Raw genomic sequence first — 25,208 nt, forward strand, 5'->3', positions numbered from 1 at the left:
GGATTGTTGAGCAGGGCAAATGAAATGTTGCATAGATGTCCCAACCGAGCACATGCATCCAGCATCTTCTGAAGGCACCGATACCCAGCCCTGCCCAGGGAGGAGCTGTTGGGAGGAGACTGAAGGTTGAATGGACTTGTCTGGGATGCTTTGAATAGGGACGATGCTGCCTCAAGCAGGGGTTGGACTAGGTGTGAACTCCACAAGTCCCTTCCAGCCCCACTTCTCTAGGACTTGCTGCAGCTCAGTTAGAAGTGGTGCAAATCTCAGCCAGGGCTTTCTGCCTCAGTGCATGTGCTTGGACATGCACTTTGTTGTGGAGCAAATTGTGCCCCTTGGGGCAAAATAACTCTGCCTGGCTCCTCCTGGATCTGCAGCCAGGGGGAGCTAGAGTCTTGGGCCAGCACCTTTGCTGTCTCCAGCGGTATAAAGAGCTGCTCTGTCCTGGCTCCATCCATACAAAAAGCTGCCCTGGCAAGCAGCTCAGGGCTACTCCCTCTCAGGAGCTTCTGGGGCCTGGCCACTTGGTCCCTGGGGACACTACCCCTTGTGCCAGCTGGACTGCTGGAGCAGCATCCCAAATCCATGTTTAAAAATGCCCCCAAATCAATGTTTTTCCACAGTTAAAACAAAAGACCACCCTCCACACACACACACACACACACACACACATATAAATATATATCTAGAGAGAGAGGAAGAGAGAGACAGCAATCAGTTGGGCAACACTTTATTGGTATTTTTACAATGTTAAAGCGATGTGGAAGCCTACCAGTGTCTCTGTCACCGTGATAAAATACATTCTAAATACCTATGTGTGTTGATGTGTGCTTTTGGTTTTCTTTGCATGTGATGAGTCTGTGATGGGGGGATGTGGTGTTTGCACGAAGGGGGTGGGAAGGGGTGTGGGGGAAGGCAGGTGGGTGTGTGTGGAATGATGTGGGTAGGTGTGGGGTGATTGCTGGGGGGATTGTGGGTGTGGGGGACCTTGTGGGGGGGCTGTTCCATAGGGGTGGGCCCCTGGCCCCCACAGGGTGCAGGCCCCCCTAGCATATGGTTTGCCCCTCCCACAGCTCCCCCCTGAAGAGCTGCAGCCCCTATCCCCCACAGGGCCACAGCCCCCCACCCAGGTCCCAGGCACTCTGGAGGGCCACAGCGCTGTCATTGCCCTGGCTAATTGCATTTAAATGGTAGCATAAATGGCAGCATGTGCCCAGGTTCTCTCTGTTATCCTATCTCCATTGACATCATCCAGGATTTGACCCTGAGTATGAAACTACCTTCAGTCACCGTTATCTTCTATCTCTAGACCTCCAACATTTGCACCAATTAAACTGCTTTCCCAGGTAAGGATCCAGTGCATAATTACCGGGCAAGCACTTATAGGTGTGTGACCCCTTGGGCCATGACAACTTCACACAACCGATAGCACTACGTGAACAACAATAGCAAAGCACTAAGACAAGGCAGACTAGAGGTTGGAGACATCCCGGACCACACAGACCAGATGTGCAGGCTCCCTGGCTCCGTTCTCCCCCACAGCGGGGCCCAGGAGCAGCACGGAGCTGCTGTCTGTGAAGCTGTCTGAGCAGAAAGGAAAGTGAGAGCTCAGGGGCAGACAGAGCTGAGCTGCAGCCCAGCCACAGCTGTGGGTTTATTAAGGAGAGATGAATCAAGATAGAAGACTACAGAGGAATAAGGAAAAGTGCCATCTGCTGCTGAGCTGAAAGAGAGGAACCAGCCCAAGGCACGGCCGTCCTAGCCAGGAAAGAGCCGGGCAGCCTTCTCGAGGCAGCACTGGCAGCTTTGGGAGATCACAATCTTCTCACCCGCCGTCACGACTCGGAGGGAGAAACATTCCCATCCTGGCTGCACAGACCAGCCCCACGGAGACCCCAGCACTTCCCTGCACCACTTGCCAGGTTTGCTCTGTGAGTAAATGCTGCATAGCCTGGTCTCTCTGCCCCCAGAAGCTAACGCTGAACGCATTTTACTTGGCTAAAAACACAGCTTCTTTTCAGCAATTTATTCATCTACGTTCTTACAGTTTCTTTTCAGAGCAATGAGACACTCAGATATTCTAATTAAAGTAATGGTTCGTTACCTCCAACAATCACCGTGGTTCCCTTTTCAAACATCAAGGAGCCAGTATGGGTACGTGAACAGTAATAAATGCCAGAGTCCTTCTTTTGGATGTCCCTGATTTCCAGGGTTGTGTTGTATTTCTGATGCTTGCAAGCAAATTTGCTCCCATTTGAACCATCCTCACAGTCCTTATTTAATCTTCTGTGCATCATTGTACACATCAGCTCACGGGACTGAGGCCTCTTCTCCTCTCCTTGGCAACGTCTCTCCAGGCCAGTCTGAGCCCCCGTGCAGCTGATAGCCCTAATGGCATTGCTTCCTACTCACCCATTGCTCCCCCCAACCCAGTGAGGGTGCAGGGGGCAGGGCCTTGCCTGCAGGCCCCTAACCCTACAAGTGGCCTCCTCTGAACCCTCTCAAGGTTGTCCACATCCCTCTTGAGGTGCGGCGCCCAAAACTGGACATGGTACTCCAACTTCATTCATGAAGCTCCTCCCATAAATAAGTGTTTGCAGCAAGCCACGAGGCTGCCCAACCCTCCTTCCACCCCATCCAGGGACTTTCGTCCTAAGCACGGTGAGGCCTCGCTGCCCAGGCAACCTGGCATCCAGTGACCGTCACTGAGCTCCAGGTCTGCCATGTGGAAGGGCTCTTGGCTCCAGCCCCTCTATTGTCAGGTCAATGGGTATTTGGTTGCTGTCAGAGCTGCAAAGAAACAGTAGAGCTGCCCCATTACCTGCATCTCTGTGGTTTCCTCACGGGGCTTGCTCTGTGCGCCAAGCAGACATCAAGCCCAGCCTCGGCAACCTTTCAGCAGCTCAGTGCAGCCTCCCTGGCCCTGACACCTGCACGCGGTCACAATACAAACCCTGCCCTTTGCAGAGGGCTGAGCTCATCACCTCATCACTGTTGCTGCCTGGGGGGTTGACCTATCTGTCCTGATACCTCCAGCTCCTGCAGTTCATCCACTTCCAAGCCACTTTGCAGCAAAAATCCAGCATCAATGTTTGAGGGACACCCTCAGGGCTGACCACAAGCCCCGTGACTTATGGACATTATTTTGCATCTCACTCAGATCTCTCCCTATGCTTGGTCTAGGAGTTCAATCACTTGCACCTACTTCTGGGCCCCTTTGCCCTGCTGGGTGGTGTCAAGGGGCTTTGACACCTGCAAGCATTGGGTTCAGAGATGCTTCATTATGAGGTTGCCTATTGCTGATGGACACGGGAATGAGACCATAGATCACCGGGCTGCTGAAGTACGAAGCACACCTGAACTTGCGCTGAGTGCAGGTATTGTGCAATGGAGATCATCCGGGGCTACAGACCCTGCCTGGGAGGCTGGTTAAGTCCCTGGGTGGGTTGTTCTTGCAGCTCAGAGCACAGCACGGGTCACCCAGCCAGGCAGACCACAATTAGGGAGCTCAAAGCTGAAGCCACTGCCATAAAGGCCCACCTCAGGATCATTATTCTGGGCCCATCTGGCCTTATGATGTACTGCATCCCCCAAAATGGAGAGAAGTACTTAGTCTAAATATTGTATCTAGATTTCCATCAGTATTTCTCCAGCCACGAGAAAAACTGGCATTTTGGGTAACAAACCTTGGGCTATTTTATTTTTTGGTCAGAAGCCTGCAAAGACCAGGCTTGAGCACACAGCCAAGGGCAGGGGGGCTGTAGCACAGACTAGCTGGATCTTGTAAGCACGGGTAATGACAGCAGGGCAAAGGCCGTGGGATGCGTGCATTCAGAGTCTGGCAGCTGGCACGTGCTAAACCCACAGCGCAGCATCCTGCCGGCTCGTGCGGGAGTGCAGCACAGATACTGCAGCACAGGCTCCCGTCCGATTGCGGGCTGGACACAGGCCCCAGCCCCTGGGGATTGTCTCTTCTTCTCTCATTGCCAAACAGCTCAAGAGTCCATCTGATGTCCCTCCACAGCGGAGGTTTGCAGCCAGGAATTTGGGGGGGGATGTGAAATTTAGGTGTGTGTTGAATTGTCCCATGACGGGGAGAAATGTTCCACCTGGTTCTACTGGGAAGTCTTTGCTACAACAATGGAAAATGATGGCCCCCCACGTCCCCCCCAGTGGCAAGGTTCATCTTTGGGGTCTTCTGACCTGTCCAGTCTGAACGCCCACAGGATAGAGCGTGTCCCCCCGTGGAAACGTATTGGTGGCTGGCGTGTCTCACAACGATCAGTGGAGAACTGGCCGCCTTCCCCACACGAAGGAGCCCATGCATGCGGCTGTTCATGGCGTCATGTTCTTCCCTTGTGCTCCCTGCGGCTTTCTGGGCTTGCGGCGAGTTGGCGGCTGAACCTGCAGGTCCGCATATACGAGTCCATCCTGCCGGTGACATTTCATAGCGTTGGAAAAGGACCCAGGCACCTATTCAAGGGGGAAGGGATTCCCTGAGCCCCAGTGAACACCCCCTCTAGTCCCTCATGCTCCAGTTTTTCCTATCAAGGCTTATTGAAATCAACAGGCTGGGGGCCAGATCCAGAGCACCATGCAGTGCAGGCTGTTGGAGTCAGGACACATGAACATTTCCTGTGGTTTAAAGGAGGTGGGGGCTGTCCTACACATTAGCTATTCTGTGGTAACCCGTGTGTCCACTCTCATGCAGCATAAGTGGCTGCTGCCTGCACGTCCTTAACCCTTAATAAACCAGGACTAAGCTAAACCAGTCTGGCCTCCACGTACCTGGGACAAGAGGAGGCACATGGGCAATTTCCCTGTTCCCTGGTCCAGTGAAGCCCTGCCAGCCTCTACTGCCCGTTAAGTAATTCACACATCCATGCCTTGAAGTGCTCTCCAAACACTGCATTTTCTAGCATGTGTTTTCCCCCAAACCAGCCCAGAATTGGGGTGCAAATGTTAAGTGGGGAAGCCAAGTTTTTTTCCCTGAGGTGGAAGCACCTGGCCACGCTCCCTGCTGCACAGCAGCTCTGCTATTACTCTTCGGGCCAGTGAAGGAGTTCACAGCCCCTTGCTCTTCACTGCACAGGTGTTAACAACCATCTCTCCTTTTCCGTGGTCACTGCACTACTGACCTAGCCTCTGAGGGCAGTGTTGCTGTGTGCTAGGGCATCAGGTCCCTGCTCGTATCTCACACCTCTTTAGATCTCATCAAGATCAGCCGTCCACCCACAGAGACCAGACTTCCTCTGCAGCTCGGGGTTTAGTGAAGCAGAAGGAGGAGGCTCAGTCCCTGCTTTCTGCAACCATAACTCTGAGGAAAACATTTCTTTAAGCTGCCTTTCAAACACAAGGTGCCTACTATGACACTCATGGGTGTGTTATATGTGAGAAAATCCAGTACCCCGTATTATTTAAATGCCAACCACTGGTCAGGGTCAATGCAATACACACAGAGGGTCTGAAGCTGCCATTTCACTTTCCCAGCACTCAGAGCAAGGAGGTCGTGCTAGCTCTGCTTCTGCACACAGTTAAAATGATGACACCAGGGTCCAACAGTCTGTGTGTGGCCAGCCTAGGATTATGTTGTCAACCAGTCACTCAGTGCGAGTGAGAGATATGCTATGAGGATGAACTCACAGACATGCCCGCTGCAGCGGAGAGTGAGGTTTTGTAATGGGCCGTACCTGATTCTGCTGGGAGATGCGAGGTGCTGGCTTCCTGGCCCGGGATCCTGAAATGGAGACAGTTGTCATAGCTCCTCTTCCCTGCTGTGTCCCCATGTACACAGGGCTGAGCACATGGATGTGTCCCCAGTGCAAAGCCTTGTGCCCTGTGGGAGCCGCGCATCCCAGGCTCAGGCTGTCTGTGGTGGGGGCCTGTCTACATCCCTTCATGGGGGCAGAGCTCAGAGCCGACCTCCAGGCACAGGACAGGCCTGGGGGCCTGTGACGGCTGCAGCCTGTTCGTCCTGCACAGGTGAGCCCACTGGTGATGCCCAGGGAGTGTCTGGGGGCCACGCACTGTTTCTTACCCCATCTGGGGGGGCAGCGGATCCAGATGAGACTCAGGGGCACCGTGACCAGGAGCAGGGCGCTGCCCACTGCCACGACAGGGAGCATGACGCAGGGTGCGGAGGCAGCTACAAGGGACAGACAAAAGCTTTGTGTCAGTGCTCCTGGCCTGCTCCGCTCTGCGGCAGCGGGGTCCAATGGTCTGAGAACGGGATAAAGCTGGGCTGTGTCCCTGGTGCTGCCAAGAAGCTGCGAGTCACTGCTCCTGCTTGTGCCCTAATTTCCCCAGCCCCAAAGTGGCACCAGCACTACCAGCCCTTGTAAATCCCTGGGAGACCTCTGGATGGAAGCTGCTCACTGAGATCTTGGGATTTCTTGTGTCCACTTCCCCCTTCCCCGTCTGTATCAAGGAGAATGGGGCTGCTCAGTCTTTACTGAGCTCCTTGCTGTTTCAGGGGACAGGATTCTCCTGCAATCCTCTCCACAACTCCCTTCACCCACAGCCCCTCCATCTCTTGGTGTATCCAGCTTGCTCCTGTTCTCACTTGAGTGGCTCCTAACTCCCCTCTTCCCTGACTATTATCAGTTAACTCTTCTCAGAGGTCTCAGAGATGGCCACTGCCATGTCTCATGACCTTAGCAGTGTTTCATGCCACCTACCCCAAATTCCCTGCACATCTGCCTGCTTGCAAGCACAACACCATCACACATATTGGAGGCACAAGTGATTGTAGGTACTTCACACACATGTCTTAGGCTCAAATTGTGCAACCACTCACGTGCAGAATAGACGATGCGTCTGGTAACGCTGCTGCCAGATGAGTTGAATGTGACCTGGCAGGTGATGACTGCCCCACTGGCCCAGCTGGCCCAGGGGATGCTGATGTGATGGATGAGTGTTAAGGACCCATCACTGGCTTCCAGTGAGCGTGCCAGACCCTGGGCTGGCTCCTCGCCGGGAAACGTGCCAGGACACCTGGACAAAGTTGGAGACGCCCTGGATCACACAGGCCAGATGTGCAGGCTCCCTGGCTCCGTTGTCTCCCACAACGGGGCCCAGGAGCAGCACGGAGCTGTTGTCAGTAAAGCTGTCTAGGCAGAAAGGAAGCCATGAGTTCAGGGGGAGCCATGGGTCCATCACTGAGAGATTAACACAGAACATATCTATTGGGGAATAAGGACACATGCCATCCTCTGCCGAGCTTTAAGAGAACAACCAGCCCAAGGCACGGCCGTCATAGCCAGGAGAGAGCCGGGCAGCCTTCCCAAGGCAGCACTGGCACCTTTGGGAGATCACAATCTTCTCACCCGCCATCACGGCTCGGAGGGAGAAACATTCCCCGCCTGGCGGCACAGACCAGCCCCACGGAGACCCCAGCACTTCCCTGCACCACTTACTGGGTTTCCCCTGGGAAAAAAGCAGCACAGCCTGTTCTCTCTCTGCCCCCAGCAACTAACTCTGGACCCATTTTACTTGGCTAAAAACACAGCTTCTTTTGAGCAATTTACTCCTCTACATTTTTACAGGTTTGTGTTGGTTTCTAAAGCCACATGATCAATGAGACACTTAGCTATTCTAGTTAAAGAAGCAATGGGTCGTTACCTCCAACGATCACCGTGGTTCCGTTCCCAAACGTCAAGGAGCTGCCGAGGTTATATGCACAGTAATATACTCCACTCTCATTCCTTTGTATGTCCTTGATTTCCAGGGTTGTGCTGTACTTCTGATGCTTGCAAGCAAACTTGCTTCCTTTTTTATCAGCTACACACACCTTCATGCATGTGGGGGCCTCACCAGCCCTTCTCAAATACCACTGCACATATACTCCCCCTTCCAAATCTTCCCTGGAGGAGCAGGGGATCTCTGCCGTCCCACCGACTTCCACAAACAGGAACCGCTGAGGCTGGTGCAGCTGTAACTGGACTCCCAACACTGTGGAAACACAACAGGGCAATCGTCAGCTTCCAGCGGGTCTCGGGCTGACACAGGTGCCCCTCGTGTCTTGGGACCAGCAGGCATTTGCTTTTAATACTTCTGCTTTCCAGGTGGCTATACAGCAGCATCCTAACAACCCCCTCTACAGCGACCTCCAAGACCACAAAAAGGCATTTGGAATCCAGCCCAGAGCCCCGCGCCGGGATCTGTGTCCTGCTGAGGATGTTCATGTCCCTGATCCCAGGAACAGGGTGCTGAGAGCCATGTGGAGGTTTTACCTAAGGCTGAGACAAACAGGGACATGGCAAGGAACATGATGGCCAGAATATGCTGCCCCTCCAGCCCCAGGGCTGCTGTCTCAGTGCAGAGCTGCAGTGCAAGGGCTCGGGGCTGGTTGTTTCCGGGGAGGAGCACCTCCCACGGGGACGTGGGCGCTGGGGAGGGGGAGTTCTTCAACCCCATCACCTTGCTGTGCACAGATCTGTACTGCATTTCCCTGCACCTGACTGGTGAATCAAGTTGCTGTAAGTGTTAACACTCACTACAGCAGCATCTAAAGTGCCGCAGAACATCTTCTTGTGTTGGCCTGCTCAGAAGAGCCCAAGTGTCTTAGCAGCTCAAGCACCATTGACTCTACAGGGCACCCGTGCTCCTCAGTCACTTAGGTGCTTGTGAGGCTGATCCTGCTGCTCTGTGTTGCAGCCATTCAAGCCCCCAGTTTCTTATAGGTACAACCCCTGCCCTGAGATGAGTGTTTGTGACCTCTTTGGAGAGACGCTTCGGTGGCCTCTGACGTGGTAAGAGCAAAAGTTCTGACCTGTTGGAGAAACCAGACAACGAGAGCAACACCCTAAGAAGCACCTCTGTGTCTTAGGGCTTATGTCTGGTTGCAGATGCCAGCTAAAGCCAGATTTTAAAATTGCTTTGGCTCTTGAAGGCACCTGAATGTCACACACCTCTCATGCGTGAGAATGGAAAGCCCTATCGCCTTCTTCAGAAAAACCAAAGGGCCTCGAAAAACCAGGCCCCTTGTACTCTTACTGATGTCAGTGGCACTGAGACCCCACATGCCCGAGTCACTTCTCATGTGTTACTGCCCTGTTCCTCAATACAGCTGCAGGGCTGAGCTCAGGGGTGCCAATGAACAAAGCCCCCCAGCTCCTGCAATGTGAGCAAGCTTACCCTCTGTAAACAATAAAGTCCTCCACTGTACCAAGTGTGGTGGATTCACGAGGAGAGGGTTTGGGTGTGCCTTTTCTACTCCTTTGGCTCAAATGACCAAGGAAGACTACTATTTGTGCTTCAGACTAAAGGAAGCACCCAGGTTCTTGCAGTGGGTCTAGCACCCTTTAGGACTGCAAGGCCTGTGTACCCCAGGGGGCAAAGGGCCCGGAAACAGTCCAAACCCGTGGGTGGTGGCGGCGGTACTCCCAGGCTTGCGGGTGTGCTCCAGGAAGGGGATCAGCCAGACAAGAAGCAGCCCTGGGGAGGCACTCAGAGCTTGGTATGTGGTTAGGTGCAGTGAGGTGGGTGGCTCAGCACAGAAGCACCTCCTACTGCTCTGCCACAGGTCCCCCAGGGTTTGGTAGTTGGACCAGTGCTTTTCAACATCTACATCAATGATCTGGATGTGGGGGTGCAGAGCACGCTGCAAAGTTCACAAGTGGCACTTAGCTTTGGGGAAGTGTGGCCACGCATCGGGGTAAGCTGACGATCCAGGCAGACCTGGACAGATAAGTTAAATGGGTGGATCAGAACCAGACGCCATTCAACCATGAAAAGTGTAAAGTGCTCCATCTGGGAAGAAAAAATACGCAACAAACTTACAGGCTCGGTGGTGCTATGCTAGCTAGCACCACATTAGGGGACAGCAGGGCAGGCCCGATGAGGACAGGCTGCGGGACCTGAACCTCTTCAGCCTCCAGAAGAGAAGGCTGAGGGGGGATCTTGTGGCCTGTTATAAACTAGTCAGGGGGATCAGCGGGCATTGGGGAAGTCCCTGTTTCCCCGAGCACCGCCAGGAGTGACCAGGAATAACGCTCACAAGCTGGCAGAAGGTAGGTTTAGGCTAGACATCAGCAGGCGCGACTTCAGGGTCAGGGCGGCTAGGGTCTGGAACCAGCTTCCAAGAGAAGTGGTGCAGGCTCCTACCCTGGGGGGGTTTAAGAGGAGGTTAGATAAACATCTTGCCGGGGTCGTTTGACCCCAGTACTCTTTCCTGCCATGGCAGGGGGTCGGACTTGATGATCTGCTCAGGTCCCTTCCGACCCTAGAAACTATGAAACTATGAAACTATGAAAAGGGACCTGAGAGTCATAATTTATCATACAGTGAATATGAGCCACCAATGTGATGCTACAGTTAGCAGAGCAAACAATACGCTGGCATGCATCAACCGACGCATCTCAACCAAAACTAAGGAAGTTCTTGTCCCACTCTACTCAGTATTAGTGAGGCCACAGCTGGAGTATTGCATCCAGTTCTGGGCACTGTACTTCAAGAAGGATGTGGAGGAGTGTAGTAGACTTACCTTTTGAGCTCTGGATGAGTCCTTGGCTTGAAATTCTGCAATTCCAATTGGTGGAGCCCAGCTGCTAATCAGAAGCAAGCCAGGGAAAGCAAGGCCATGCCCTTTCCCGCAAGGGACGGGGCAAGGAGCAGTTTAGATCTGGTTTGAGACTGCACCCTGCCAGGGCCAGAGAATTTGGGGGCTGGAGCCCCTGAAACATAAAAAAGGGGAGCATGGGGAGAGACATGGCAAGGGACGGCAAGGAGAGAGTAGCTCTGGAGATGACCATCCTTGGGACCCCGCCTGAGCCTTGACAGTGCATAGATCGATGCACGGAGAGCTGGCTTTGGAAGCAGCTCGAGGCTGCTCGGGCCCCACTTGGTGCATGGATCAGCCCATGGACAGTCGGCCCTGGGAGCAGCTTGAGGCTGCTCAAGTTAGCCCTGGCTCTAGGCTGAGTAACCGGAGCCCCGCAGTGTGGCTCCATATTAAACTAAACAAGCCCCAGTGCCCAGAGCAGGGCCCGGGAAAGAGAAGGACCCCGGGTGTGAGGCCGGGGACCTGGAGCTAGTAAGGGCTCAGCTCCCATGGAGGCTCCCTGGGTGCCCAGAGCAGGGCACCAGGCCATCGAGAGGAGCCAGAGGTGCCACCGGAGAGAGGCCCTCGCGGGATTGACCACCAGGGGATGAGCCCTGGCTGCTTCAGAGCGGGAGTTGCTGGGAAAGCAGGTCCCACAAGGGAGGTGGGCTTGGGAGAGGAAGGTCTGCAGCCTCCACCCTCCTCCAGTGTTGGGGGGCCATGTCCACATCCCAGGTCCCTAAAGGGGAGGGGCTGAGTGCACCCCCTTACTTTGTGATTGTTGTTGTTTCGTATTATAGAGGTTAATATAGTTATGGGTACTCCCTAAGGGAACCGATAGGGTTTATCGGTCTTTATTGCCTATTATTGGAACGTACCTGTACTGCTGCTTGTGGACGTCTATGGTATTGCTAGCTCAACTTACCTGGGTTATCTAGGCTGATGCTCATATGTGTTTAGTGTGTCAATGCCTTGACTTACCTGTTCCAAAAGGTTAATGCTTATTTTGTGCAGGAGGGTTAATTATCGAATATGCTGTGAATCACTCGGTTTATGTTTTTGTAGTCCCTCAGAGTGGTATAATGTGTTGATTGCAGGTTAATTAATATGTGGTGCCACATATTAATTTTATTGTAAAGATGTAATGTTCCTTACATATACTTTTTTTTATTGTAGCAATCAATTTTGTATATAGTTGAGCGCTTGGTCTCAGCCTGGCTCTGTAGAGAGGAGAGGGAACTGCTCCCAGGTGGCAGGCCCCTCTCTCAGCACCCTGCCTGACCACCCCCCCTTCCACTGGCGGACAGGGCACGTCCCTGGGTGCACCCAGGCTGCAGAAGCTTGAGAGAGTCCAGGGAAAGAGCCACGTGTATGATTAGAGGCCTGAAGAGCAAGCCATGCAAGGAGAGGCTGACAGATATGGGACTGCTCAGCCTAGAATAGAGAAGACTTTGGGGGGATTTGGAGGCAGTTTACACATGTATTGGGTGAGCATCAGGGGCTAGGTGAACAACTGGTCCCCAAAACACCCCAGGGGAAAACCAGGAGCAGCCGTCATAAATGCCTAGAAAAACATTCTGAGACCAGGCTGTGTTTTGTGATCGGAGGGGAAGGTTTTTTCCCGTTTTTCCCCCCCTCTATTACGGCTGACGTTAGTTAAGATGGCTACATTGGGACGGGTCTGGGCTTTGCATTTCCAGCTGCTCACAGGCAGGAGGAGGAGCAGAGGCCATTGCTGCAGCTGCACTGGGGACAGCTGCGATGTTCCCCACTCACAGATACTGCCGCTGGGAAAGCTCTGCAGGATCGGGCCCTTGAAACCCTGGGGGCCGCTGCGTGGGATGGCTGGAGAGCGCGGGCAGCCAGGGGCTTCATGCTCTCATGTCATTAGCAACTAGATAGCTGCCTCGAACAGGTGCCCAAAGCAGTACGACAAACCATTGTAGCCACAGGCTTGGGCAGGGTCGGCTCTTTGCTCGGGCATGCGTTGCATCTGGGGCTGACTCTTGGGTGAGCATCTCGATTGGTCCCCAACGGCCGGCTGGGGTGGGGAGAGCGGTGCCGCTGTCTGCAAGCAGGCATAGGCAGCAAATGCAGAGAGCTGAGCCTGACCACGGAGGCTGTGGTGCAAAGACCCAGGCGAGCAGCCCTGAGGTTTTCCAAGTCAGCGCAGATGTGTGAGCTCACTTTATATTTAGTGCCATATATATGGTTGCTGTTTTTCCGGCCGCCGCCTCTGTTTAGATAGAGATCGGCCTTAGAGAGGGATAAAGATCTCAGCTCTGGTCTTTAAGTCCATGCTGACGGCTGCGCGTCAGGCCCCAGCCAGGCTGAGACTAAAGCCATCTCCACAGACAAAGCCACATGGGGAACACAGAGGCTGGAGATGAGGAGGAACTTGCTGATGTTTAGGGTTGTCGAGCACTGAACAGGCACCAGGAGACCCTGTGGGGTCTCCAGGCCTGGAAGTGCTCAAGAGCAGGTTGGACAGACCCTTAGCTTGGATGGCTCAGTCAGAGCTGATCCTGCCTCGAGCAGGGGCTGGCCTAGCCGTGACCCTGTGAGGTCCCTTCTGGCCCTCCTTTCCTATGATCCTCTCTTCTTTGCTGGCCCTTCTCCCTTTGAGCCCAGTGAATTGCTAAACCAGCATTGGTTAAGGGCTGGAGATTGTTGATTCGGCCTCTGCGAAGACTTGCCTTGCTACTGTAGGTTGTGGTTCGGTAAGTGAGAAAGCGAACGGGCGCCAGCTGACCCCATCCAGATGAGTGAGCTTGAGAAAACAGCATCACAGGAAAAATAGAGCAGACTGCTAAGTGTGTCACGCACCACTCATGTAAACCTCCAGCAGTGCAATGCGCACATCGAGACTGACCACAAAGGCAGGTCAGACACAGGTGTGAAAGCTAGTCTGGGTGGTGGGGGGGCGTTAAAACCGGGGTGGGAGGGAGAATGTGGTGGTGGTTTTTTCTTTCAAGCTGAATATAGCAATTAAAATGCACACGTAAATAAAGTCACCAGATCACAATATGGGTGAGCGTTTGTGGCTCAAGCGGGCATCTGTGCAACTACAGTGGTTTCTACCAGCCACCGCCGGGCTCATGCAGTTTAATTGCCTTGTGTCAGCAAAGACCTGGACGCGCACCTTGCTGGGGTCATCTGACCTCAGCCATCTTGCCTGACTTGAGCAGGGGGGCTGGACCTGATGGTGTCTGAGGTCCCTTCCAGCCCCCTAACTTCTATGAATCTACCCTAGAGCTGAAGTGCCACTGCACTGAGGAAAATAAATTACCTTTCATTTTTTTCTGTTAGCCAAGGAAATATAAGCACAAGCATCAAAGCCCTTGATTGCTCTGCTGGAAGCCACTGAAATAAGAGAGACTTTCAACTTTTAATTTAAATAAAGAAACTGAATGGGCGTGATAGGGCTACCAGAGATGAACAGCTGCAGGGTGACTGAAAAAAAAGTCTTCACAGTCAAACAGCACATGGGTCGGAGACGCTTCTGTGTCATGGTTATATCCTTAGCAAATTTCTCCCATCCAGATGAACACCTGTGGCAGGATGGCAAGAGGCCATCTACCTAACGATAGCACTGAGAAAGTCATCCTTAAAATGACCCCTTTTACTTGATTTAAAAGCCTGCAAAAGAAGTCAGTAAAATCAATAACTGGTTTTTAAAAGTTTGGGAAGTTTTAGCAAAGGGAAAGTTGTGCTATCAAGTCCGTTCTACGGTGGAGCAGGAAAAAAATTGTCTCAATTGGAAATTTGGTGGTAGTGTTTGGAATTTGCTCAAAGAAAAATCTTCTCCTGCCTCCAAACCAGAAGGTTGCAGACATGCTTTTGAACACTGAAGGACCATGCAAGGTCTGAGAACTAAAGCCTAACAACAGCTTTGGAACGAATTTAAGGTTTAAAAGCACAAGACAGTGAGATTTGTATTATGCAGAGCTCTAGGGAAGAAGCTGGGAGATGAAGAAACACAAAAACTGAATGACAAAGGAAACAAGGACTCATCAGAGACTAAAAGACCAGAGAAGAAAAGAACTGAAGACTCCCGGGGGCACTGATGTGGCTGATGGAAGGTAAGTATCTGTCTTGATGTGTATTTAGGGGATTGGATCTGCCTTTAAATGTTCCTTCTGTTCTTTGCTAAGTTAAGGTTCATGAGTAAATACAGACTTAAAGACCCCTTTCACCATCCATCCCACCTAGATCAGGGGGTCTCATCCCCGCCCCAGCAGAAGCTGCCTCCAAGCGTGTCCCTCTCTGCCCTTCCCACTCTCCGCAGGAGGAGATGCAGGCGGCTGCACACTGCGATGTGCAAGAGCCTGGGACTGCACTGCTCACATCACTCGCCACAAACAAAGCGATGTGAGGCAGTTAATCACACAGCTCCTGGGATGGGGACACTCACCACATGCACCTCCATCTCTGCCCTAAAACACCCCAAGCAGCCCCCAAGACAAAGCCTGACCCTGAACCCACCATCACACCAAGGCCGCCATGAAATCAGGTGAACAGAGAAAGCAAAACAGAAAAAGCAAATGAAAAAGCTCCCAAATGATTCCTGAGCCTCTGTCTTGTGGGCAGAAGTGACTGGTGCATTTAAAAACCACATCCCAATTACCTGGAAAAGGGATCTGGGTTTCTAAGTCACCTGGGGGCACTGGGAAATGTTTCCCCAAATCCCTGCTGCAAATAAAGCTTTATCCTGAGCAGGGTGAAGGGCCAGAGACCGTGCGAAGGCCGCTCTGCCTGTCACTGCTCCGCGGACGTGGCCTTGAAAGGAAGCCCCCTGCATCAGCTCAGCAGTGTGTGCACGGCCCCACGGGCACTGTTCCCAACGGAGGGGAAGGAGCTGTTCCTCCTCTGTCCTGGGAGGTGCCCCATGGCCATGAGTGTGTGTCTCCAGCAGGAGCTCAGACGGAGGGAACCACCACAGCCCCTTGTGTGCCAGGCACAGCCCGAGGGATGCTTCACACCAAGTCCGTGCATGTCGAGATGCTGAACGCACCTGCAGCCTGTGCAATTCAAGTCGCTGAAGTCCAGTCTGGTCCATCCAATTCACCTGCTCTGTGGAAGCTTGGCCAGAGCGTCCCCGCTTGCGCATTCAATGCACTGGCAGTAAAGCAAGGGCCAACTTAGGCTGAAAGTCGAAAAAGGATGTCTGACTCCAAGCAAGTCTCACACTCATTAGTTTTCTTAGGGATGGACATGGAGCAGCAGTAAACAGCATGAGATGGACAAGGCAGAGGGGAAGGAAGAACAAGGACAGCCGAAGTCGGCAGCCTGGTCCCATATAGCTCGGCTCACATGCCCAGACACATGGTGTACAGGCACTTAGGGGGACCTGGCTCCTCAGTGGGGGCTTCAGAAAGATATGTGCAGGTTATATCCTCACCGTGTATATCCACAGAGCTGTATAAGCATCACTGACAGCAGGGTGGAGAGGTCCTGGCTTTGTCTGCCTTGTGCTGGAAGCATCTCAGCGAGGTCAGAGACACTGGGATGGGATCAGTGGGCGACTGGTTTGCTTTGAGGAGCGCTGAAAGACTTCTTGAAATAAACTCATCTGGTTAGATATTTTTGACTGGGCGGTGGTAAGGATCAAATCTCTGAGTGTGTCGGAGGTCAGTGTCCCACCCAGCAGCACCCTCCCCTTGTAGACATGCCCCCTCCAAGTTGAGACAGTAAACAGGTCTCCCTCCCACGTGACCCAGGCTTTCAGAAAGAAGAGACCCAACGAGCAGCCTCACAGCATCCTCCCAGCGCTGAAGAGACCACACCATGTCCTGCCCCTGGGCTGGGATCCTGCTCCTCGCCCTGCAGGGTAAGTCCTTCAGCCCCACGGTCTTTTCTCCCCACATAAGAACAATTCCCGTGTGCACAGGGACGTCCTGGCAGGATGGAAACACCCGGCTGGGCTGCACGGGAGAGACAGATGGGAGAGTTACAGGTGCCAGTCCCTGAGGGATGCAATACAACGATGTGTGTGTTAAAAACCCCTTGGGAAACAACACCGCAGTGCAGCAAATGATCCTCATCAGTCCAAGCTGGGGGTGATGATATTATACTGGACTCTGGAACAGGGACAATTTTCAGGCTAGCCTGTTGGAGTTTCGGTCTGTCATTTCTCTGTGGGACGCAGGAATCGTATGGGAAGAGAGTACTGAAAGGAGCAAAAAAGAGTTTGGGGGCTTATGCAAGGGCTGCTTCTGGGGCAGGTGAGGGGCCGTGTGATGCAAACGGGAGAAATTCGTGGTTGTGTTTGCTCTTGGCAGATAAGATTGCAGCAGATCTCTGAATTGGGGGAAAATGTGAAGCCCTGGGCTAAGGAAGAAAAAAACAATTTGCCTCCTTTCTGACAACTCCCAGCCGGGGAACATTGTGGCACATGCACAGGGAATAAGGGTCTCAATAAAGTAAAATTCCCCCTTCTTCCCTATCTACTTTACATTGCCACAGTTTAACTGTTATTAAGGTATCTTCCAATATTATGTTCCATCTTACTTCTCTTCACATCAGTCGTGCGGGTCATTTTTCTGTGTGCTTTTCCCACTAACCCCAAATCCTGTCAATCCATAACTATCACAGGTCATTTCCTGATTCATAAAACTGTGTCACTTTAGTGAAAGCTGTGAATAAATGGGGATGTTGCAGCGGGAGAGCTGACTGCACAGGTGCCCCCATGCCTACACCGCGCTTTCCTCTGCAGTGGCGGCTTCCCAGGAGGAGCTGAGGCTGCAGCAAAGCCCAGCAGAGATCTGGACGACCCCGGGACAGACCGTGGAGCTGAACTGCACGGTTACGTATGCAGGCGAATTTGTAACCTGGTACAAAGAGAGTCAGGACGGCAGTCTGCAGGCGGTTTCCCAGATTGCTAACTCTTTACCTGACAAACAAAAATACTCGAGTAAAGTGAGCAGCTCAAGGAAAATGGTCTCTCTAGTCATCAGCGATGTACGGGAGGAGGATTCTGGAGTGTATTACTGTGCTCCCAATTTTAATGTAGACAGCAACTTCAGGAGCAGGACCAGGCTCATCGTCTCCGGTGAGTTTCCAACAGGTCAGAAATTGTCAGTCCAGGGGCAGGAGGCAAAAATTCCCCTTTTGCACAACTCTGTCCCCCCTGCGCCGTGTCAGCTCTATGCTGGGAGTGAGCTCAGGGCCAGCAGGCGCCAGGCAGCGCCCGGGGCAGGGGTGGGAGCAGGAGACCTGGGCTCTGGGTCTCACTCAACGGACCCAGGATTTCATCCATCTCAGCTCCCAGCAGCTCCCACGTGGGAGCCCAAAGACATAGCCAGGATTTCCAAACTGTGTGGCCCCAGCAGCCGAGACCCCGGGTCAGGGAGCTGGGTGCTGGGCACCAGGGAAAAATCTCCCCCCAGCTCCTGTCCCACAGAGTCCTGCTCCAGGCCGTGGGGCTCAAGGGCCGGGTGTAAAGGCTCATGTCATGGTTCAGGCTGCACCAGGCAGTGTCCCTGTCTGCCTGCGGTGTGGCTGGGAGCAAGCACCCCCGTGTCCCTGCCTGTGGATTTCCCCCCACACCCAATGCACGGACCCAGAGGAAAGGCAGGGAGGCAGGAACCGTGTGGGCTGGGCCCTCGGCCACCCCCGGCAGACAGGAATGAATCCACCTGGGAGATGTCCACTGGTGGCTCCTGTGCTACGCTGCTCCTTCCCAGCTCTCCAGGCCATTGGGGAAACTGAGGCACAGAGCAGAGCAGCCAACAGCTCTCCAGGGGCACTCAGCAAGGCAGTGGCCAGGGGGCATTTCTGTCTCCCTGGCTTATGATGTTCCCACCAGTCCAGGTCTCCTTCTGTGAGCCGTGCCCTAGGCAGGGGCTGCTGCCATTGAGACAAAAATACTTGGGCCCATGTCCCAGCCGCAGTTTGGTGTTGAAACGGGAGTAGACCAAGCCCCGGGTATCTCTGCTCTCCTGCCGGGGCTGGGTGGGCACTAGCTGCCCTCTGGTCCTCATGCTCCCACTCTGATGCAGATGCTGCCCACCCCAGCCTTGCCATCCTGGTGCTTTCGCCCACAGAGGAGACCGAGCTCCCAGACACCATCCCCCTGCTCTGCCTGCTCTCCCCGCAGGCTCGGGGCTGGGGGGCACCTCTCTGGGACCTTGGGAAGGGGTCTCCAAGACAGGCAGATGCAGGAGCCCAGGACGGGGAAGACACGTGGAGCCTGATAACAGTCCCCAAGGAGAGGTGGGACACGGGGACACACTACACATGCTCGACCAGAGAGCAGGGAACCGGGAGAAACATCAGCACCGTCATAGCCAAGGACCTGGGAGCCACATTAAAGGGTAGGTGAAGCTGCTCCCTGCCCCTCACCACGGCCTCTGGGAACGGCCCCTCACCCGCCCCCAGCCGCAGGCTCTGTGCCCTGCTCTCAGCGTCTCCTCTCCCCGCAGGGCCCTGCTGGGTCGTGCGCTGGGTGGGGCTGCCCTGCGTCTGCCTCCTCCTGCTGATCCAGGGCCTCATCCTGCTCTCCACCAAGTGCCCCGCACAGGTAAGGGCCGCAGCAAGCACTAGGGTCAACCCCCGACCCCATCCCTGCCCTGCTAACAGCCCCTGCTCTGCTTTCCCCACAGGGACAGCGGCAGCACCGGGGAGCGACGTGCGCCCGAGGCAGACCCCAGAGGTAACTGCTTCTCCAGCTGTGTCACACGATGCTCAGACCTGGGGTCTGGGCTCACGCTGGCCTGGCCCCTCCAGGTCAGCTCTCCAGCAGCTGGGTGCAGTCGCTGCAGTAATCCCTGATTCCCCTCTTCCCCGCTGCTGTCAGCGCTGTGCTGGGCTCACCATGCAGGACTGCTCTGTCCACCCCAGAGGTGGCTGCATGTCTGTGGGGGAACGTGGTGCTGTGCGTGTGGTACAGGTGACCCTCGCCATTCGCGGGGGTACATTCTGGAGATCCCTGCAAATGGCGAAATCCGTGAATACGGCACTGAGTTCATGAACGTCATCTGCATTCATGAATGCAGTGCCCCCGGCAGCTGAGCGGGGGGCATGGCTGCGCTGGTGATGGCTGGAGCCCGGCGGTGGCAGGAGCCCAGCGGCAGCAAGTGTGGGCTCCCAAGGGGCTCCTGTAAACGTAGTTAAGATGCGGGTTCTTCATTTGTGAATATCTGAAATCACAAATGTTGAACCTGAGAATAGCGAGGGTTTCCTGTATTGCAAAAGGAAATCCAGGCCAGGGTATTTCTGAGTCTGACAAAAGTCCCAGGAAGCAGGTGAATGGATGGGGCCGTGTGATCTAGTGGGACACATCAACCTTAGCAGTCAGGACAGGACACCTGAGCCTTCTTTCTGGCTCTGGGTCTGAGCAGCTGGGGGGTCATGGCCACGTCCTAGCCCCTCTCTCTGCCTCAGTTTCCCCTCCCACTTCCTGTGTCTGGACTTTCCTAAGGTATCAACACAATCCTTATCCGGTGCTCATACAGCACCAAGCACTGTGGGGCGCTGAGCTCAGCCGGGGTCTCCGGGCTGTGTGACCCACAACTGATGCGAGATCTCTCCTCTTGTGTTGCAGACCGAGTATGCAGCTGTGAGACACGGCGGCAGAAATGCTCCTGCGTGACTGATGTGTTCACATGTTCACACTTCAAATAAAAATTGTGGCCACACGCATGTGCAAAAGGGAGGGACACGTGAAGCCAAGCAGCTGCTGACTGTGTGAGGGTCTGGGGAGCAAGGTGGGAGGGCAGGCTGGCCAACCAACACTGGAGATCACACATCTGAGATACTGTTTTCATGGCAAGAACCCAAAATTACAGAGAGGGAAACAGTACAAGGGGATGGGACATGGTTTTTATTAGACAATAGGGACAGAGGCAGCCTTGGGCCAGGAAGTCAGCCTTGTACCGGCCACCGGTGAGGCCGAGCAGGGAGTGCGCGTGCCCCATGCAGGCTCCCGCCATCCTGCCCCACCGCCACGGGTCCCCCCGGCCTGGGCCCCGCGCACACCGGAGGCTGCAACGTCTCCGCGCAGACTGCAGTCACCCCGGCCGCACCGCCTGCGTCTCGCGGCAGGAAACCTCCCACCTCCCGGTGCCCGTGGTCGGGATCTCCTGCTCTGGATCCCTAGAGCGGGGGCACAGTTCGTCCCTGCAGTCGCGCTGCGGAGCGGGTCTGGCGAACATCCCCGGGCAGCAAGAACCAGCGAACGCCACGGAGCAGCGGCGAAGGCAGCAAGAGGCAGCCGCTCGGCAGGGACCAGCTGGGGGTTTCCAGGCCCGATTCCTTTGTGCTCGAGACTTTCCCTGTTTCCCTTCCACGGGGGCTGCATCCGGGTCCCCCAGCGGTGCCGGGATCACGCTGTGGCTGGGCACAAACTCCCTGGCCCTGTGTGACCCCAGGGGCAGCATCAGAGCCCAGCCTGAGCGAGTCTGTGCCAGGCTGGGCATGGCAGCAGGTGGCACTTTCCCATTGTGTGCGAGGATTTCTGTGCAACCTCTTTGCATGAACTGGGCATCAATTGGGGCTGCCTGGACCCCGGGCACCACGCAGTTGGGAATTTTGTGCACACTGGGTGACGGGACTGACGACAGCACCCCTGTCAGCCCCTCACGGAGAAGGGCCCAGAGTGACCCAAGATGTAAATCCACCTTCAGTACAACTGCACGTCACTGAATGGAGCCCTGCTGAGCAGCCCCATAGCACAGCTCACACCGCTCCACACCCAGGACTGCTCCCTGCCCCGGGGCAGCGTCCTGGAGCTGAGGGAATGAGCAGGGCTGAGTCCTGCAGCTCCTAGCATCACTGCCCCTGCCCCCAGCTGAATGGCCCCAGGGATCCCCCTTGCTCCTTCCAGCCTGGGAATGGCCCTCTCCCATACAGGAGATTTGATCTGGTCTCCGCCGGGTTCAGCCCTGGGAAAGCATCGGCTCCCCAGGCCAGGCTGGAGATGGGGCTGTGGCAGAAAGCCACCTTGGTTTCTCCCCAAAATCTCTGCCCTGTGACTATGTGATTAGATGGGCCAGCACAGAGGAGTCACACCTCAGCCTGTCTCTTTAGGTAACCTGAGCTGGCTGCAGTCCTGAGGGAGGGGGGAACCCGCTCCCTCTGCCCGCGGGACTGGCATCAGCCACCTGGGTGAGGGGCATCTACCTGGGGAGCTGGAGTCTGCCCGGTAACAGGTGATGTATTTCAAATTGGTTGGCTGACAGCCAACTGGGGCTGACCTCCACTGGCCCAGGTGAAGGAGGTCACAGGGGCTATATAGGTTGGGGGGGGGAGGAGGCTCGCTCTTCTCTCTTCGGCCATGAGGTGAAGCAGCAGCCAAGCAGGGGAGACAGAGGAGCCTGGCCACCTAGCTCTCTCTCTCACCCCAAGACTCCAGAGGGGACACTGGAAAACTCTGGAGGATGTTTGTAAGTAAGCTGCTTAATCAGATTAGATATCTAGCTGGCAGTAACACAGATGTGTGATCAAAAGGCTACCTCAGCCACACTGTTTGCTCTTTAGGATTTCTAGGATATTGCTCAATCCTGTACCCTAGTTTCCCCTACCCCTTGTAATCAATAAAGTTCTCCTTTGTGACCGGTGTGGGAGACTTATTGAGGGGTGGGTCTAAATTATACCTAAGAGACCCCTTAGGTCTGCGGAGTAAGGGAGACTTTACTTTTTGCCCCCTTGATTTGGGGAAGTGCCCCAAGTGCCTGTACTGGGTCGAGTACCCGTCAAACTATTAGGCCTGTGTTTCCCCAAGAACACAGGGCCAAAACAGTCCCTTCTCAGGGTGGTGGTGGCGACGTTACCCCCAAACTAGCAAGTGTGCTCCGGGAGAGGGGTCGGTCAAACATAAGGCGCCCCTAGGGAGGCATTCGGAGTCTGGAAGGTGGTCGGGCGCAGGCTCAATGCAAAAGCGCCCCCTACTGGCCCGCCACAGGGGCTGCCTGCTGCAGAGATGTGGGGGAGTCGGGAGGGACCAGGATTTTGCAGCGCCAGGCAGACAGGACCCAGCGAGCTGCTCTCAGTGTGGGGCTGCCCGGGAACGCGGCCCCAGGATTCACGGCTGTGGAGCTGGGAGGTCCCCAGGCCACGGGAGGGCTGGGACATGAGAGTTACCTGGACTGGAGCAGCCGCACATCCAGAGGGAGGTCAGAGATACCATCTGCAGCACCAGGAGACCCACCACCATGTAGCGCACGGCCTCCTGCCTGCACCCGCTGCGAGGGGCTGGGGAGGAAGGGGACCACAGAGGAACATCAGGAGCCGAGACCACCCTGTTTGCCCCGTGAACCGTCCAGGCTGCAACTCCTGGGATTGCTGAGCCTCGTACATCAGGGAGGAGGCAGGAGGCCATGTGTGTCTGGGCATTTTCCTAGGTATGGGCACTGGGCGGCGGAGGCTTGCCGATGATCAGCATTAGCCCTGCAGAGCCCACCGTCCCCCTCGGCCTGCCCGCCCCTCGCCCCCACATGCACATCACTCACTCACTCCAGGGGCTGCCACCACTCCTTCACTCTTCCTTCCCCTCCGCTGCTTTCTGTTTTGCCCAAGAAGTGATGGGGTCTCATGGCAGGCAAGGGGGCACACGCAATAAAAGGGGGTGCTGGGAACACGGGGCCTTTCCCCCTTCCTGAATGTCTCCGGTAATGGGGAAATGCCCCCAAGGAACAACAACCGTCCAGCCCTGCAGCTTGGCAAGCAACACTCAAGCACACGTGGGGCTGGGATCCTTGCTCCAGGGAATGAACGGGATTTTTGTCCTTCAGTGAAATGCAGCCAGTGCTTTGCCCAGGGAAGTTAGAAGCTACTGGCAGTTTCAGTCCGAGGAGCTGGCAAAAAATCACTCACGTGCAGAATAGACGGCGCGTCTGGTAACGCTGCTGCCAGAGGAGTTGAATGTGACCTGGCAGGTGACGGCCGCCCCGCTGGCCCAGCTGGCCCAGGGGATGCCGATGCCATGGATGAGCATTAAGGACCCATCACTGGCTTCCAGCGAGCGTGGCAGCCCCAGGGCTGGCTCCTCGCCGCTGGACACCCGGACCAGGTTGGAGACGCCCCAGATCACACAGGCCAGATGTGCAGGCTCCCTGGCTCCGTTCTCCCCTGCAACGGGGCCCAGGAGTAGCACGGAGCTGCTGTGGGTGAAGCTGTCTGGGCAGAAAGGAAGCCAAGAGATCAGCGCCAGGCAGACCCACCGCTGTGGCCGGGCTGCGGCTCAGCTCTGTTACAGAGAGATTAACCCAGATAAAACTGTACTTGGGAATAAGGAAACGTGCCATCCCCTGCTGAGCTGGAAGAGAGAAACCAGCCCAAGGCACGGCCGTCCTAGCCAGGAGAGAGCCGGGCAGCCTTCTCAAGGCAGCACTGGCAGCTTCAGGGGTTCAAAATATTCTCACCCGCTGTCACAGCTCGGATGGAGAAGCATTCGCAGCCTGGCTGCACAGACCAGCCCCCCGGAGACCCCAACACGACAGAGACCCCCTTCCCTGCACCACTTGCCAGGTTTCCTCTGGGAAAAAAGGCTGCATAGCCTGTTCTCTCTCTGCCTCTAGAACCTAATACTGACCCCATATTGCTTGGCTAAAAACACAGCTTTTTTAAAGCAATTTACTCTTCTACGTTCTTACAGTTTCTTGTCAGTTTCTATTGGAACGTGAGCAATGAGACATTTAGATATTTCTAATGACAGAAGCAATGGGTCGTTACCTCCAACGATCACCGTGGTTCTGTTCCCAAACATCAAGGAGCTGCCGAGGTTATATGCACAGTAATATACTCCACTCTCTTTCCTTTGTATGTCCCTGATTTCCAGGGTTGTGCTGTACTTCTGATGCTTGCAAGCAAACTTGCTTCCTTTTTTATCAGCTGCACACACCTTCATGCACGTGGGGGCCTCACCAGCCCTTCTCAAATACCATTGCACATATACTCCCCCTTCCACATCTTCCCTGGAGGAGCAGAGGATCTCTGCCGTCCCACCGACTTGCACAAACAGGAACGGCTGAGGCTGGTGCAGCTGTAACTGGACTCCCAACACTGTGGAAACACAACAGGGCAATCGTCAGCTTTCAGCGGGTCTCAGGCTGACACAGGTGCCCCTCACATCTCTTCTCTGGACCACAGGGCATTTGCTGCTAACATTTCTGCTTTCCAGACAGCCTTGCAGCAGCATCCTAACCACCCCCTCTACAGCTACCTCTAAGGCCACAAAAAGACACTTGAAATCCAGCCCTGAGCCCAGCGCTGGGATCTGTCCTGCTGAGGATGTTTCTGTTCCTGATCCCAGCAGCGCGGTGCCAAGAGCCGTGGCAGGGGTTTACCTAAGGATGAGATAAGCAGGGCCTTGGCAAGAAACATGATGGCCACGAGTATCCTGCCCCCTCCAGCTCCACGGCTGCCGTGTAAGTGCAGAGCTGCAGCGCAAGTGCTCAGGGCTGGTTGTTTCCGGGAGGAGTGCCTCCCACGGGGATGTGGCTGCTGAGGAGCGGGAGTTTTTTAACCCCATTACCTTGTTGTGCATCACATTTCCCTGATTCAGATTTACATCACGTGTCCCTGCATCTGACTGGTGCAAAGAGTTACTTTGAGCATTAACACACATTCATTACATGAGCAGCTAACATGCCTCAAAACATCTCCCCCTTGCCGGCCTGCTCCAGAGAGCCCAAGAAGTGCCTGAGCAGCTCAAGCCCCATTGACTCTA

General features: G+C 54.9%; 2 protein-coding genes across 2 annotated transcripts; one reads left to right on the forward strand and one right to left on the reverse strand.

The window, feature by feature from the left end:
• The first annotated feature begins 16,279 nt into the window (after window positions 1-16,279).
• On the forward strand, window positions 16,280-20,132 carry LOC149851810 (uncharacterized). The gene is made up of 6 exons (XM_090030341.1): window positions 16,280-16,370; window positions 17,256-17,591; window positions 18,541-18,855; window positions 18,964-19,062; window positions 19,141-19,193; window positions 20,085-20,132. Exons 1-6 carry the CDS (start codon window positions 16,328-16,330, stop codon window positions 20,130-20,132), a joined length of 894 nt encoding a protein of 297 aa, XP_089886467.1. The 5' UTR covers window positions 16,280-16,327.
• A 2,937-nt stretch (window positions 20,133-23,069) lies between these two features.
• Window positions 23,070-24,910, reverse strand: LOC149851811 (immunoglobulin kappa light chain-like). Its single transcript, XM_090030349.1, has 3 exons — window positions 24,826-24,910; window positions 24,212-24,541; window positions 23,070-23,656 (listed from the first exon to the last, which is right to left on the reverse strand). The coding sequence occupies exons 1-3, from the start codon at window positions 24,860-24,862 to the stop codon at window positions 23,346-23,348; spliced, it is 678 nt and encodes a 225-aa protein (XP_089886475.1). The 5' UTR covers window positions 24,863-24,910; the 3' UTR covers window positions 23,070-23,345.
• Window positions 24,911-25,208: the final 298 nt, after the last annotated feature.

The sequence above is a fragment of the Crocodylus siamensis genome, unplaced genomic scaffold (assembly GCF_052110815.1).
Source record: "Crocodylus siamensis isolate JL-2025a unplaced genomic scaffold, ASM5211081v1 HiC_scaffold_164, whole genome shotgun sequence".
Classification (NCBI taxonomy): domain Eukaryota; kingdom Metazoa; phylum Chordata; order Crocodylia; family Crocodylidae; genus Crocodylus; species Crocodylus siamensis.

What these genes read in the sequence shown, in the direction of transcription:
- LOC149851810 (XM_090030341.1), top strand. Translation starts at nt 16,328, where the DNA reads ATGTCCTGCCCCTGGGCTGGGATCCTGCTCCTCGCCCTGCAGG. An exon ending in CCTGCTCCTCGCCCTGCAGG is followed by an intron (nt 16,371 to 17,255) that starts GTAAGTCCTTCA and finishes TTTCCTCTGCAG; the next exon opens with TGGCGGCTTCCCAGGAGGAG. An exon ending in GACCAGGCTCATCGTCTCCG is followed by an intron (nt 17,592 to 18,540) that starts GTGAGTTTCCAA and finishes ACTCTGATGCAG; the next exon opens with ATGCTGCCCACCCCAGCCTT.
- LOC149851811 (XM_090030349.1), bottom strand. Translation starts at nt 24,862, where the DNA reads ATGTTTCTTGCCAAGGCCCTGCTTATCTCATCCTTAG. An exon ending in CCTGCTTATCTCATCCTTAG is followed by an intron (nt 24,542 to 24,825) that starts GTAAACCCCTGC and finishes GTGTTTCCACAG; the next exon opens with TGTTGGGAGTCCAGTTACAG. An exon ending in AACCACGGTGATCGTTGGAG is followed by an intron (nt 23,657 to 24,211) that starts GTAACGACCCAT and finishes CTTTCTGCCCAG; the next exon opens with ACAGCTTCACCCACAGCAGC.